The 15372-nt window shown below is 44.5% G+C and overlaps 2 protein-coding genes and 1 long non-coding RNA gene across 4 annotated transcripts; 2 read left to right on the top strand and 1 right to left on the bottom strand.

The window, feature by feature from the left end:
- The first annotated feature begins 1046 nt into the window (after nucleotides 1–1046).
- On the top strand, nucleotides 1047–7276 carry LOC123452470 (DNA-directed RNA polymerase III subunit RPC8). Of its 2 annotated transcripts, none has more exons than XM_045129122.1 (8): nucleotides 1047–1398; nucleotides 3038–3196; nucleotides 3321–3416; nucleotides 4106–4193; nucleotides 4993–5056; nucleotides 6415–6484; nucleotides 6588–6677; nucleotides 6834–7276. In XM_045129122.1, exons 2-8 carry the CDS (start codon nucleotides 3086–3088, stop codon nucleotides 6939–6941), a joined length of 627 nt encoding a protein of 208 aa, XP_044985057.1. In that variant the 5' UTR covers nucleotides 1047–1398; nucleotides 3038–3085; the 3' UTR covers nucleotides 6942–7276. The 2 variants fall into 2 exon arrangements, with proteins under 2 accessions (XP_044985057.1, XP_044985056.1); XM_045129121.1 differs by having other exon boundaries at nucleotides 1107–1398; nucleotides 3321–3464.
- Nucleotides 7277–10145: 2869 nt separating this feature from the next.
- Nucleotides 10146–13822, bottom strand: LOC123452467. Its single transcript, XM_045129119.1, has 7 exons — nucleotides 13663–13822; nucleotides 11861–11893; nucleotides 11621–11764; nucleotides 11435–11527; nucleotides 10968–11351; nucleotides 10720–10876; nucleotides 10146–10470 (listed from the first exon to the last, which is right to left on the bottom strand). Exons 1-6 carry the CDS (start codon nucleotides 13804–13806, stop codon nucleotides 10730–10732), a joined length of 945 nt encoding a protein of 314 aa, XP_044985054.1. The 5' UTR covers nucleotides 13807–13822; the 3' UTR covers nucleotides 10146–10470; nucleotides 10720–10729.
- On the top strand, nucleotides 11258–12708 carry LOC123452469. Its single transcript, XR_006632604.1, has 2 exons — nucleotides 11258–11369; nucleotides 11479–12708. It is a non-coding gene; the product is annotated as an uncharacterized LOC123452469 (long non-coding RNA).
- Nucleotides 13823–15372: the final 1550 nt, after the last annotated feature.

Below are 15372 nucleotides of genomic sequence, written 5' to 3'. Positions count from 1 at the left end.
ACATACATGCACTAGAAGGACCCTATGACAACAATACTCAAATTGATGTGCCAAAATAGAGGAGATCTGAAACCCATGCCTCAAAACGGAATCGATAAACTCACCAGGGGGAGCTTGCAGCGATTGTACCCTCCGACGACGTCCTCGGTTGTTGTTCCTCTCTGCCGCGTCTCCGGTACTGCAGCACCTTCCGTCGCCGACTCCTGCTACCACAACAGCAGCGCGCTGGTGTTGCTGTGGTGGTCGCACCTCCCCCCGTCGTCGCACTGGAAATCAGGAACATCGTCTGCGGCGGCCAGTTCCTCCTCTCCCGCGTCTATGGCACTGCCGCAGCTGGTGTTGTTGTTGTTGCGACGGCCCGTTCCTCCTCTCCTCCGTCACCGCACGACTATTGACCGCCTCCAGATGCACCTCCGGCGGCAAAAACGGTCACGAATCGCCGCCACACCGCCGCCTCGCTCCTGATTTGGGGGATTTGGATGGGGACTCGGGATTTTGCCGGTGGAAGGGGAGAGGGATGGAGGGTGATTCAAAACGGGAGGAATGAAATGGTGGAGGCTGGAGGGACTCGACCACGGGACACCTGGCGCGGGCACCGACGACCCTGACCAACCGCGCGACGACTTCGATGTATCGTTAAATGTGGATCGAACGACGCAAGAAGTGTGCGCTCGGGACAACTAAGGGCATTTCCAATGATTGTATGATCATCATTGGTAAAATTGCCGCATAGATGATTTTGATGACATGGCGTATAATAAAAGAAGAAAGAGAATGACATCGTATGAACTTGAAGCAACGGTTCACGCACAAGCTCCGAGACAAGTATGGTTATTTCTTCCATATTTAGTGGACCCCCTTAGTTATTTTACATACGATTAACATACACTTCATTAAAGAGCTTGTATGATGTGTTGTTGTTGTTGACGTGGATGCTCTAAGGATCACAAATGCACTTTTTAGAGTTGTCCCGAGCACAAATGCACTTTTTAGCATTTAGGTTTTTTGCTTTGGCTTCTCCTCCCGTCCCCGGGCTTTCCCGGGTTGGACTTGCCCACTCTCTCTCCATCCCCCTCCCCCGTGCCGTCGGCCGGCCGCATCCCCGCCGCGCGGCCTCCTACCCCTTCCCACCCACCCGCCGACGGATCTCCGGATCTGGGTGGCCTCGGCGCCCGCGGCCCCAACGGCACCTCCCCCGCCCCACCCGCAGCTGCCTCGGATCCCCGGCCGTGCGCCGCGTCCCGCCGCGCTGGTGACCCGGCGTCGTCGGGCCCAGCCCTCGCCCCGCCGCCCTCGCAGGCGCCTCCCTCGTCTTCAGGGGTCGCCGCGCCGTCCTCCGCCCCTCGCCTCGCCTCCCCTCTGGCCCTCGCCTCGCCGCGGCTGGGCTGTGCCTGCAAGGTAGGCTCCCTTCACCCTGAGCATGTGTGTGCCCAGTTCCTGGTTCGACCTCGATTTGTGGTTGGAGGCTGGACCGCTTGCCAGTCCGGCTACGCGATCGCTTCCAGCTTGTTCGTATTAGTTGATATGCTTAATGCTGCTACAAAGTACTAGTAGTACTAGACTATGGTCAAGGTGAATTGCAATATTCTGATCGACTTGGGGGGATCTGGAACAAGGTTCTGTCGCATAGTATCTGCAAGTAAATGGTGCTCAAGGTGAATGATGAAATGCCGGGCAAATCATTTAGGCCAGTGATCGATTCAGGTGGGCTCAATTCGCCCGGAGTATATGTATGCTGGACGGTTCCTGGTTCGACCTCGATTTGTGGTTGGAGATTGGACTGGGTGCCAATTTGGCTATGCGATCGCTTCCAGTTTGTTTGTATTAGTTGATATATGCTTAATGCTGCTACAAAGTACTAGTAGACCATGGTCAAGGTGAATTGTAGCACTATATCAATTTGGGTATTGTTGTGAAGTAAATGATGCACAAGATGAATGATGAAATGCTGGGCAAACCATTTAGGCCAGTGATTGATTCAGGCTAGCTCAGTTCACTGATGTTACTGTTGACTGACCTATGGAATCTCTTTTATGCCTGTCTGTGTAGTGCTGTCTGGGAGGGTGTCAGGGATGTCGTCGTCTTCGTTTTCTAATACAATCTGTTCACTCTCTTGTTCTGTGATATATAACTGAAATAACTTGGCTGGGAAAAAAAAAAAAAAAAGAGCATTATATTGAGTTGGAGTCGCATTTCTGCATTTGTTACCTGTGTCCAAGTGTTAGTCTCACATGAATAGTAGTGTATTGTTTATTTGTGTTTGGTCCCACATGTGAGCACAAATACATTTGTTTATTTATGTTCATGGAAGGTTGCTATTCTCAATATGGGTAGGGGTGCATTTGTTTATTGATGAAGATTGTTGGTCCCACATGTGAACTCACCACCAACTCCAACCTTTATAAGTAGGAAATATACTGCTAACTGACCAGAACTTCGGCTCAGCCATGGCTGTCACCAAGTAGTGTCAGTACAGAGCAGAGAGTGTATACTACACTGTAGAGGACTGGTTATGGTTGTGTGTGTTTGTAGGGTTTATGATTCAAAATGTTACTTAAGTACAATGTACTATCTGCCCTGCCCCAAATTGTTTCTTCTGACCAGATATCACAAAAATAGTTTAAGTGATTTCGTTTCATTAAGACTAACTTCAGATAAACCATCAAAGAAGAGTGGACAAACAATTAGAAAAGAGAGCAAATGAGCACAACTTAAGGGAAAATGCGTCTCCTTTTGGGGAAAGCATCAATTATCCAGTAGTCTCTTAATCAGTTTGGATGCTGAAAATTCAGTCAAAATAGGTAATTAGTCGATGTACTCATCTATTTTTTTTTCGAGAAAACGCAAAGAGCCTTGTGTTTCTTTGTATTGAAAAGAAGGGGGATACCTGTTCTACTTGGAAAGTATTGTGGATATGTGGCTGTCAGCTTTGGAGATTATATCTATTTCAAATATCCAAGGCTTATGGCTCTCAGTTTTAAATTATGCATTGATGGCTTGTTAGGTACATCACATGATTAGACATTTCTGCTTGCAGCTTGTCCAGGGTTTAATATTTTCCTGGTTGCACTACTAGACGTGAAGGATGTTTGTTCTGAGCCAGATTGAGCACAACCTGCCGATGCCTCCGCACTTGCTGAATCGCCCTCTTGTTGACGCCATCAAGTCCGAGCTCGAGAGACTCTTCCTGGATAAGGTAGTGTGAACTAGCTCACATAATCATCAGTACATGCCAAGATTTTGTTCTCTGTACCGGAATTCTATTCCGCTCAATGGTTCTTATATGTATTACTCAATCTGTGTTTGGAATTGCACTGTAGGTGGTTGCAAATCTCGGGCTCTGCGTGTCTGTCTATGACATCCGTAAAGTCGAAGGAGGATTCATCTTTCCAGGAGAGGGTTGCTCGACGTACACAGTAATTTGTGCTACCTCTTTTGTCATCCAATTATGCTTGTTAAGGAATGTGAGATGTTACTACTTTTAATTCTGCATTCTTTAGTATAGGCTCTGTAAGAAATGAACAAATCAATGCCTAAAAGTGTCACTACATTGCTTTTCCACCCCTTCAGTTTGTGCAATTGAGCTTGCTACCTGAATTTCCAGTAGGTTAATTCGTTCCTCTGCAGTTTCTCACTGGTGTTCATGTAATTACCCTGCAGCCTTTCTTAGCAGTGCTTAACATTTGATTGCTGTGTTTACATAGAACTGGAACTTTTCAGATTAATACAATAAGTTTGCCAGTTAGGCAGTTTGTTTCTTACACTAAACTTTTTAATGCCAGTTTTAATCAACTACATTTTTTAACAGCAGTAGTTCCTCTCAACTTGTACTTATTTACTTGACTATTTCGGTGTCAAAATCCAATTCCTTGCTGTCAGTTAATGCTGATTATTTCTCTGCCTCAAGTGGGTAGTCTAGTTTTTTCCTAGCCGGTGTGCTACTTGTTGTGAATGACTCAGTATAAATAGTATGTCTAACTTTTACTTGTACCATGGATGCCCTTCCTTCTGATTTGCTGTTAGTACAAAATGTGTGTCGTTGTTGAGCTTTTATTCATTTTACAAATCATGCTTAGATTCCCTTCATTTTCCCTATCTTGGACAGGTTTCCTTTAGGTTATTGATGTTCAGGCCCTTTATTGGGGAGGTTCTTGTTGGGAAGATCAGTGGATATGATGAGAAGGGCTTACAAGGTGACCTAGTTATTTTTGCTTTTCCTTATTGTTTACTAATTGGTTTGCAACCTGTTGTAACCCCGTGCTTGAATTCATCTGCCTATATCTAGTAATTTTGTCTTTAACTTTTATAACATCTTGCACTGCAGGGGAACTTTTCATAATTTTCATCATGATATATCCATTCTAATTTCTAAGCAAAAGATGAAAAGTTGGGTTATGCTGTGCCATTTTTAATTTAATCATGATATCGTGCACTGCCAAAATGATCATGTTTGGTTGTTTTCCATACTTTACCACATATCTTGGCTACAAGTTTGGAAGGTTGGTCACCATACTTAAACCCAGTTTTAAACAAAAAAATATTTTATTTATTTTGAGCCTCATCTAGGGAATTTTGGGCCCAGTCTAGAGACAAGACAACTGGAATAAAGTGAAAATGCTTTAGGAGCAATAAGCATGATACTTATTTGGTTAATCAAAGTCAAAATATAGTTCAGCACAATGTCTGGATTTGCACTGGTGCATGGAAAAACAAATTGAGCTTAGTATTTCATTGTGGATTCCAAGATTTCATTTTTTGGCAAGCATGTACATTTAGCTGATTACCGATGACCTGTTTGTTCCTCTTTTCAACTATGTTGGAGCATTAGTACTTTGTGTGCCCACAAGATTTAAATGATCCATGCTCTCATCCTGTTCTGGCATCTATTAACAATCATAATGTTATCACTATGTAATTTGTTCCATTTGAGAGCCGTTACACGCAAAATGACGAGTTTTAAGTTTTAACTTGTTTACTGTTTTCCTTCTTCAGTTTCACTTGATTTTTTCAGCGATATATGCATTCCGGGACACTTGATGCAATTTGGCACAGTGAGGTAACACATTGCTCTGATTGGATTTTATTTTGCAACATATCAGTCACCAGTATTATTTGCAAAATGAGGTGTGTTTTATTTATCATTTTATCTCCAGATTATATTGGTGAGTAGGATTTTAATTCTTGGGTCAACATTTGAGTTATTTTGCGTCTTCTACATCAGTTTATTATGTACTCCCTCTGTAAAGAAATATAAGTTTGCACAAAGAGCAGAAACTACGAGGGGGCACGACGAGGAGACTCGAGGCGTTTACCCAGGTTCGTGTCGCTGCGAAGCTCGCACGACGTTTTGCCCCGGCAAGGGTTGCCGCGGAGAGCTACTACGTGCGTACAAATATTCTTGGGTCCTAATCCCCTGGGGTCCAAATCCTGTGCTAGGTTGCCTTGGGCCTCCTTTTATAGCTCAAGGGGCGTCCACAGTGGCAAACAGACATGATTAGATAGCTAACAGTGCTATCATACCTAACTCTGGCACTCAAGACAAAATGCCATAAATGCAGCCTTAGGTGGCGTGCGGGTGTGTGTCCTCGGCAAGCTCCTTCCACCGCTCTAGCTAACTATTGCACCACAGCTTGACATGCCTATGGACGGTTGTCAAGGTGGCATAATCTGTCTTCACCAAGCCGCCACGTGCTTAGCGAGAGCCACTTAACCACCTGGGGGCTCGACACCGCATTGACAACTGACTGGCGTTGCGATGCGGTGGAGCGGTGGCCGATCGGCTCGTGCCTGCCGGGGGACGGCTTGCCGGGTCTTCCTGAAGATGCGAGCGCCTCGGTCCCCAACAGGCACCGGGGACGTGACTGACGCTGTTCGGGCCTGTTCTGAGCCGTTGTCTTGACCTTGCCGGCATCGCTTAGCCAGCGTAGGTTGCTTCTGCCGGAGTCTTGGTCTCCTTGATGCGCTCCTTGATCCCTCATAGAGCGGCTCCTCCGTCTTGGGCTTGGCCTTGACTGTGCTTCGTTGGTGGATTTTGCTATTACTGCCTGTGCATAAGTTAGGGGCACTGGGTACCCCCGTCCTTGTGCACCGACAAGTAGTGATCCAAACGCTCTTATATTTCTTTAGGGAGTATATATTCTGATTGCATCTTAGCTAGACTGTTATGAAAACTCTGATTGCATCAGGAACTAAAACAAAACAGTGTAGAAAAAAAATGGTGTTTGCACGGAGTACATATTCACGTCTATTTATTTTAAACATCTTCAAATGCGTTGAACTGAAATAAGCACTAGTTGTTAGGTGGGTTATAATACAGAATGATTTTCTTTTCCTGATTTATGACTGACGAAGCACATATTTTATGCATGACATTCTGTTTACTTTCTGTCTCATTTCTTGTTCATATATTTCCAGGGGAGAGGACGGCAGGTGGGCGTTGAAGACTGAAGATGGTGATGAACTTCCTCTTGACATTGATGACGAGGTTTCTAAAGCTATTTATTTGTTAAACCCAAAGTAACTACTACTACTCGTTCACGTAGTCACTAACCACAAAAAGGGTTACGATCATTGCGATCTCTGTGCAGATACGATTCTTGGTGTCCAGCATAAAGTACCCACCTATACCAGTTGAGCAAAAGGAGGATGACAGGCCATTTGCTCCAATGCAGATAAATGTATGTCTTCTTCCTTGTGTATGTATTATCATACAGAGATAACAGTGACAGCAGGGTTGTGCACGGTTCTGTCGGCACACCGAACTTGGATGCATCTGTTGACGGCTTTCATGAGTGATTAGAGTGATTAATCGGAGTAAATAAACCGTTTTACAGGGAAGTATTAAAGGAGATGGTCTTGGCCTTCTTGCCTGGTGGGCGCCCGATGAAGAAGAAGAAGAGGGCGATGAAGAGGGCGAGGGCGAGGGTGAGGAAGAGCAATAATAGCAAGTTGTTTGTGGGAACATTTTTATGCAACTTTGTAGTATCGCAGTTTCACTGGCAAGTAAAGAAGAAAAATGGTCAGACTCGAAGTGGGAAATACTACATCGCACTTTGAGACATCCTAGCTAGTTCCGGGGAAATACCCTTTGGCTCATGGGCGTATATGTGGATTTATTTTTTAATTAATTTTAGGAAAAAAAATGAGAGCTTTTTCTACAGTAAACTTGACTTTCTTTTGCACTAGCATATAAATTTTCACGTAAAAAACCAATTTTGACTTCAGGGCAAAGAAAACCAATTTTATTTGCTATTATAGGTTAACTTTTTACTCCTAATTATTTACTTTCTTTTCTTTATATAGAGTGTATATACATCCAAGGACCAAAGGTTCCTGTTCACTAGTTACGTCACAACTAGGGCTTTAGAGCAACTCCAATGTTGCCCTGTTTCCTTCATGCGTGTTTGGGTCAAAAACGAACACAAAAAAGGGTCTAACACGTGATCCTGCTTTTCGTCCGTCTGCTAACCTATACTGTTTTGAATTTGAGCTTCATTTGCGTGGGTGTGGACACGAGGAGGACGCGCGTGATGCCCGCCTACTTCTATCTTGGTCCGCTAGTCAGTGGCACATTGATCATTTTTCTCTCCCCCATCGACAGTGAGCCCCCTCACCTGTCGTCGCCCTCTCACCGCATCGACCAATGTCGGTGCCCTCACTAACAGTCCACGCCCACATACCCTCCCTCTTAGCACGCCACCTTCCCATGTTATCGCCGGCCACCGGAGCTTCTTCCCACCGTCGTCGTGAGAACCACCTTGGCCTCACGCCCTCGGCCAGCTCCTTCGACAACGCCGCGACGCTCGTCAGACGCCACCAGGACAACTACATGGTCCAGGGGAGGCGAGCATCTCTTCGCCGATCAGTTTCTTCGACGACGCTCGCAAGTTGTTCGATGGTATGCCCCAAAGGTACAAATGGACTTCGCTGACAAGTTCTTTTTGCGCAACTTCCTATGCGACTCCAATAATTCCTCATCCGACGATGCGTAGATGGTGGCTGCTGTATTGGTCGTCCATGACCATCAGAGTAGGCAGCGGTCGTTGTTCCAGGGACCGATCCGAGGGCACACTCCTGCGTTGAATCACAACCGAGAGAGTGGCCATTTTCTTTTTTGGAAGGACTATTTTGAGACACTCAATCCGCTCTTCAAACATCGCCAATTCTGGCGCCATTTACGTATGGGTAAACATGTTTTTAACCGTATTCTAGAGGGGGTGGTTGGGTACGATAAGTATTTCGAGTGCAAGGAGGATGGCCTTGGAAAGATTGGCTTTTCTTTTTATCAGAAATGCACTGCAGCTATCCGGATGCTTACATACAGAGTTTCTGATGATCTCATTGATGAGTGTGTCCGTATGAGCGAGTCCACGTGCCTATAATTCATGTATAGGTTCTGCAGGGCTGTGATTGCAGTGTTTGGCCCGAGTACTTGCAAATGTGGAAGCATCAAGAAGTTGTGGAAGGTAATGACAACTTGTATAATCATGCATAACATGATCGTTGAGGATGAGCGTCCGAAACATATCTACGATAAGGGTTTCAGTTTTAAAGTGAGAATGTTGTGCATGGGCATGGAGGAGCGGCAACGTTTGTGTAGTTTACCGAATTTCATTCAAATGCGTGATTGGAAAACTCATATTCAGCTGCAAGATGACTTGGTTGGACATATGTGGGCTCATGTTGACAATCAATAGATGTATTGGTCTATTTCATTTGAGATAATTTAATTTTTATTTGGCTTGTAAACTATGTGATATTTTTAGTCGGTTTTGGGACTGATACTTTTTTGAGACAAATTTTTTTTGCGCTGTTTTTTGGAGACAATTTAACTTCCATTCCTCTTGACATTGATGATGAGGTTTCTGAAGCTATTTATTTGTTTAATCCAAAGCAATCACTACTGCTCGTTCACGTAGTCAATAACCACAAAAAGGGTTACGATCATTGCGATATCTGTGCAGATACGATTCAGTTGAGCAAAAGGAGGATGACATGCCATTTGCTCCGATGCAGATCAATGTATTTCTCCTCCCTCGTATATGTATTATCTTGCAGAGATACAGTGACGGCACACCGAACTTGGATGCATCCGTCGACGGCTTTCATGAGTGACTAATCGGGGTAAACAAATCGTTTTACAGGGAGGTATTAAATGAGATGGTCTTGGCCTTCTCGTCTGGTGGGCGGCAGATGAAGAAGAGGGCGAGGGAGAGGGTGAAGCTGCGGGCGAGGGCGATTGCGAGGAAAAGGAAGAGCAATAGCAGCAAGTTGTTTGTGGGAACATTTGTGTGCAACTTTTTAGCATCCCAGTTTCAGTGTTTCACTAGGCAAGCAAAGAAGAAGAATGGTCAGACTCGAAGTGGGAAATACTACTGTACATGGCACTTTGAGGACCACGCAGGCTTCGCCGGAGGCCTCGTCGGACGTCGACGAGGGAGGAAGGAGGACCGACGGCTAACATTTCGTCGCCTCCCGTGTCAGAGTGAAGCGGTCCGGTTGGGACTTGGGAATCTCAGACCGAGTCTACTAGTACGAGAGAGGTATCGAGGACAAAACGAACAGCACTTTCGGTCACCCAGTCTTCCTTATCCACAAACACACACCTCACTCATTCCCCTGTGAACGGTAGCTTCCTCTTCCCGTCCTTGGTGGCTGGGCCTTGAGCATCTCAGCCATCTGGTCTGCAGCTCCTCCTTGTCCTCCTACTCTAGCGGCAGCCCGCAGAGCCCAAGGGGACGGCGTCGGATGTAGCTAGTGGCGACACATGGATCTCCGGCATCGACGGTGACTCAATCCGCGGCATTGGCTGCCGGCGGCGGTTATGGAGGTGCCCATCCTCCTGCACATGCTCATGTTTTTCTTGCCTCAGACTGCCCAAATCACTGTGGAGCACGGCGAAACTCGTCCACCGTCGCACTTGACAGCCACTGTGATGGGTTTCAATACCATTCCCTGTTGAAACCAAAAAAAACCCAGGTATTATTCATTGCCTTTATTCTTACTTTTTCGTTCTGGAGTAGGAGTATTACTGAAGCAAGTACTACTACCTTAGGATTACGAAATCAGTTACCAAATAAAGCAGGCAATTTGTTCATCCCCATTACTTATTTTTTTACGTCAGTACAGTTAAACAAAACACTATCTCAAAAAGGCGCTACCTCAGAATTACTGTTGATCGTGATCACATCACATCTCAAATCGTTCATAAGTTCCGACCAGTCATATCGACCCCATTCAAATCGTAAAACACACACTGAATTGTGGCATAATCATAGTCAAAATCAGTCAAACGACTGCAATAGACACTGAATCTGCTCAGGGGAAAACATAATCAGGGAAACAAATTGCTAAGGGAAATAAAGTCTTTAAGTTCAGTTGCAAATTTTCTTCAACCCGCTGCGTAGAGCCTCATCTCACTTCGATTTCACGAATGATATATCCCCACGGGAGCACATCATATAGGGTTCTCTGCAGTCATAATAACTGCTCTTAGTACATTCACTCATATAACCAGTGACATTACACATAATAAAAACAATGCTCATGCAAAATTATATTTCTCCTACATTATCCCAATTTTCGAACATTATAAAGGGCAATAGACGACAATTCAATGGACTATCCTAATTCGTTACTAGTATCATTTTGTCCACTTCTTCTGAAAGAAACACAAATACGTATAATTTTAGATAACCAAGAACGTAAAAAAGTAGGAACCTTAGTCTGCCTACGCCGTGTCCATGGGCTGACTCTGGCTTCTCAGCTGCGTCCCTTGCACTTTCTTGAATTTAGCAGTTATACATTCAGGTAGGCTTAGATTTCCCAGCCACTGCGTCGCTTTCTTGAACATAGTCTTTATGCGCTTAATCACCATCTGAAAGAGAAAAAAGAATCAAAGGACATGTGTATGATACCTTACTACTTTTTAATTTGAAATCATCAGTCGTGATCAAGAGGCATTGTACCTCTGCCGGCTGAAAGTAATTCATCCAAATGATCACCGTCATGCACAAGACTGCACAGGCAGAAGGCCATACAACTGATTTGGAAATATCTCTACAAACATGCAGTGTTATAAATGATGCTGAGCACAACCACAGAAGTATTAAAAGCTGCGCTATTTGGAGGAGTTTGAATCCAAAACTGTCACGCAATGCTCCCTCCTTGAAGCTTGAAGCAGGACCTATCAGAATAAGGCTGATGATGGTGAGTACAAGGTGTCCTGTGGGAATGATGTCCTTCCAAGTGTCAAAATTTGCATTTGAGCAAAAGAAAGTCCAATAAGGAATGAGAAACCCCAAGCAAGGAAGTGAGGCGATTGCAGTGTTCAAGACGAAACCATGCCTACCCTGAGTTCAGACAAAGCAGTAAGAAAAACTGGCACAACTACAGAGCTTTTGGTATAGTTTAATGTCACGAAAAGGATAATTACCTTCATTTTCTTCTCATTCTCATCAGAATCATTTTCATCATCAGGAATGCCTATGCCAACATGATCAATTGGACTGTTCGTTGCTCTCTTCTTCTGAATCAACAAAACAATACGTCAGAGAGCAAAAAACAAAACTAGGAGGATATGGACAGGGAGAGGAAAGAAAACGATGCAAGTTGTTCTCACCGCTATTTCCATCCCAGTATTTTTATCAGAGTAACTGCTCCTAAAATTCGTAGTGTTATTTGGAACAATTGGAACTAGTGCATGTTCCTCAGCATTTTTGCCACCATGGTTGCTTGCCTCAGCTCCCACAGGATTGCTAGCATGCTGAGCATTGACGAGTCGATAAGACACAATGTCATTATGTTCATGACATTGGGGCAACAATAAAGGAAATAATCAAAGGGAAGTGGGAGCATATACCATGCCGCTGGAAGGTTGACCCTCCACATTGTCCTGATAAAAGAAAAAAAAGTAGCATCTTTTAATTTATGGCAAAGCGTCGCAAGCCAAAAGCAAGGAAGAGCAAGAAAATGTGTAGTACACACTCCAACAGTATATAAGTTTTTTAATAAATAAACACCACAAATTACATAAATGTATACAAGTGGCTGAGCTTGACGGAAAATGTTGCGGGGGCAGGAAAACAACCTATATATGCTTAACCTTGGAAGCAGTTAGGTCACTGCAGGGAACTAGTGATGGTGATCCTATGCATGAGCTAAAGAGAGTACGCTTGATTTAAAGTTGTGCTAAGCACAGTGAGAGGGGGTAACATTCTCAAAGATGAATCCATTCATCTGCTTCCAGATGTTCCAGGCTACAATGTGATGGCGTTTTCCATGAAGTTAGGGCGGTTGAAATTGGTTCTGGTCTCGATCAAATCTTCAAGGCTGTGCTAGTGCCCCAGTTCATGTGGATGCCCTCCCGACATAGTAATATATATATATATATATATATATATATATATATATATATATATATATATAAGACTCCATCAAACAATTGGAGGACCAGGGCAACTGGCATTTAGGTGAAGTTCCTGTACATAGAGGGGAGCACTGAAGATGTGCAACAATCTGGCGACGGAAGATGCAGATGTGATGAATGAGCCTTACTGAGTGTAATGTGATGTAAAATTTCTGAAGTTTAATGCATATGCCACTGTTGGCTGAATATGGTTTTCCCTGGAGGAGCATTTATCTATTCTTCAGCTAAAGCTGTATGCACTAGTAGTGCAGCACAATGCTAATTTTCAGTTAAAATTTGTATGCATTGGTAATGCGATACAAAACTACTCCCTTCATTCTTAAGTATAAGTTTTTTTTAGAGATTCCACTACGAACTACATACGGATGTACTATATAGACATATTTTAAAGTGTGAATTCGCTCATTTTGTTCCGAATATAGTCCGTAGAGAAATATCTAGAAAGACTTATATTTAGAAATGAAGGGAGTAACTTTCAGTGAAGTTTGGAACTGGGGCATTGTTTGATATCATTTCCTTTTTTGCATCTAAAACAAACATGCTTGGTTAGGTCAAGTCGCACGTGATTATAAATGATAGCTAACGACCGTATGGATCCATGAGTTAGATTTAAAGTTGGTTAGATTGGACCGAACTAACATCAAAACATCCAAACATGAGAGTTAGAGTTGGTTAGATGCATCTAATTCATCCAAAAGAACTAACCCATTCAAGAGGTGTTTATTGGGTTAGAGTTAGGTGGGCCCAGAAAAATTTCTACCCCCACCACATCAAATCCCGGTTAAAAGAGTCAAATGATTGGAAAAGGCAATCCAATCATGCCATACAAACATCCTTTTAATTAAAGTTAGTTCAGGATTAGAATCTAACTCTAACCCAGTTAGTATCAAACAGGACCAACGTGCCTTTGGAAAGTTACTGTCGGATCTGACTTCTATTTGAGTCGGCTGAATTCGGAAAGGGGATCTTACTATAAACAGCAACTGTCAGCCCGTACAACAGTGCTCATGTGAACAGAATAAATGTGACAACATACGAGGGCACGCAGCATGCTAAATCAAGCAGACCTGACCGGGATCTAATCAAGGCTCTCAAATTTCAACCGAATTCCAAAAAAGAACAAACAGGGAGCCACTAAGCTCACTTTGACATCAAAGTTAGATCGCGCAGATATGTGATTCCTTTTCGGCGTTCCAAACAGCTGAAACACCGAAATGCAGACTTTTCTCGCGTACCTTGGCGAAGACGCCGGTCAAACAATTCATAGTGGTCAAGAAGTCGTCGGCGAGGAAGTGCTCCTTTGAGGCGCTGCCAAGCTGGAGCAGACGGCGGAGCCACTGCACGATACCGTCCAGCTCTCGGAAGCCCTCAATCGACATGTCGTCTTCGGCCCCGTCGCCGGCCATGCCGCCGCCGCCGCCGTTGCCGCCGCCGCCACCGATGTCGCCTCCGCCAAAGGGTAGGTTGGCACCGCCGCCGCCGATGTTGCTGGACTTGCCCCAAGATGCTTGGAGGAAAGGAAATCCGGAGCGGACGGCGGCGTAGGGGCTGGGTTTGGCGGCGGCGCGGATGGTGGGGCGGTCAGGGCTGTGGTGGGTACGGAGGTGAGAGGAGGGTACGGAGACGGGGAAGGGGCGGAGGCAGAGGAAGCGGGAGAGCGTCGAGCCCGAGCAACAGGATACCATAGCCATGGCGGCTTGGATGGGAGGCGGCGTCGAGGCGGATGGAGTACGTAGTAGGGAGTATTATATTAACAGAACTGCGACGTCACTCCGACAGAAATCCTTTCCGATAGAAACGATGCTTCCACCACCAGACATGGCCACGCGTTTTGAAACCCCATTCGAAAACGCATTCGACGGCTATCTCCTGTTTCACCGATTTCGAAGATGGTGGTGAACACGTCAGCAGCCCGTGCGCACAGTCCGCAGCTTTGTCAGGCCGACACCAACGCACAGTCAACTAGCTTTGCGTACTGTCTTGCTATGCGTACCACCCCTCCGTCATAGTTTAGAAAACATGCACGTCTATCTAATCATCAATTTGACATATATAAAATATATTATTTAGCAGAAAATCATATCATTAGAAAATACAATATCTAAAGTTTCTAATGATATATTTTTTTAATATACTTTCTTCGATCCTATTTAGTTTGTGCATAACTCTGTTCACGCATTACAATAAGGCCAACCTTTGACTGGTTTTGGACTGTTATGCCCCTGTGCTGGATGGATTTCCAACGCTGATCGGAGGTAGGTGAGTTAAAATACGCATGCATGTCCATTGGCTAGGATTTGGGAATCCCGATTAAAGGGGGCAGATTTGCACTAATTGGTTGCATGAGAGATAGGGAGAGGTGGACATGTGCATGCCCATTGGCTAGGACTTGGAAACCCGAGGCAAATTTAATATGAGAGGTTGCCAATGATACAGTTTAACAGGGGCAGATCTGGAAAGGATCGCTAGGAAACACGAAGGCGCAGAGTAATACGGAAAAAAAAAAGAAAAAGTTATGCGCACACTAAATAGAATCAGAGGGAGTATGGGGCTGTTTGGTTCCCAGCCTAAGGTTGCCACGCCTAATCTTAGTCATGCCACAATACCTTAGCCATGTGTTTGGTTCATTGTCACACTTGTGACTTGCCACACTTTTCTAGTTATATGATCCACATGTCATACACTTAATTTTTTGCCAAATCTTGCCATACTTGTGGTGTCCATTTTGTTAGCCACACTTTTCTAGTTATATGATCCACATGTCATACACTTAATTTTTTGCCAAATCTTGCCATACTTGTGGTGTCCATTTTGTTAGCCACACTTTTTATGGCAGACACACTTTGCCTAAGATTAGTTGTGGCAAAGTTAGTCATGAACCAAACATGCCCTATGTCTCTCATTAAGTTGGTCAAATTAACGATCTAGGTATATGTGCCGGACTT

The sequence above is a fragment of the Hordeum vulgare genome, chromosome 5H, assembly GCF_904849725.1.
Source record: "Hordeum vulgare subsp. vulgare chromosome 5H, MorexV3_pseudomolecules_assembly, whole genome shotgun sequence".
Taxonomy (NCBI): Eukaryota; Viridiplantae; Streptophyta; class Magnoliopsida; order Poales; family Poaceae; genus Hordeum; species Hordeum vulgare.
Note: the sequence above shows the minus strand (reverse complement) of the source record. Positions and strands in the feature narration are given on the sequence as shown.

Excerpts from the sequence above, each read along its gene's own strand:
- LOC123452470 (XM_045129121.1), top strand. The coding sequence starts at position 3,086 with ATGTTTGTTCTGAGCCAGATTGAGCACAACCTGCCGATGCCTCCGCAC. Across the intron at positions 3,465-4,105 it reads AATTATGCTTGTTAAGGAAT|GTTTCCTTTAGGTTATTGAT; the intron begins GTGAGATGTTAC and ends TATCTTGGACAG. Across the intron at positions 6,485-6,587 it reads CTCTTGACATTGATGACGAG|ATACGATTCTTGGTGTCCAG; the intron begins GTTTCTAAAGCT and ends ATCTCTGTGCAG.
- LOC123452467 (XM_045129119.1), bottom strand. The coding sequence starts at position 13,806 with ATGTCGATTGAGGGCTTCCGAGAGCTGGACGGTATCGTGCAGTGGCTC. Across the intron at positions 11,894-13,662 it reads TGACCGGCGTCTTCGCCAAG|GACAATGTGGAGGGTCAACC; the intron begins GTACGCGAGAAA and ends TTCTTTTATCAG. Across the intron at positions 11,352-11,434 it reads AGAATGAGAAGAAAATGAAG|GGTAGGCATGGTTTCGTCTT; the intron begins GTAATTATCCTT and ends GTCTGAACTCAG.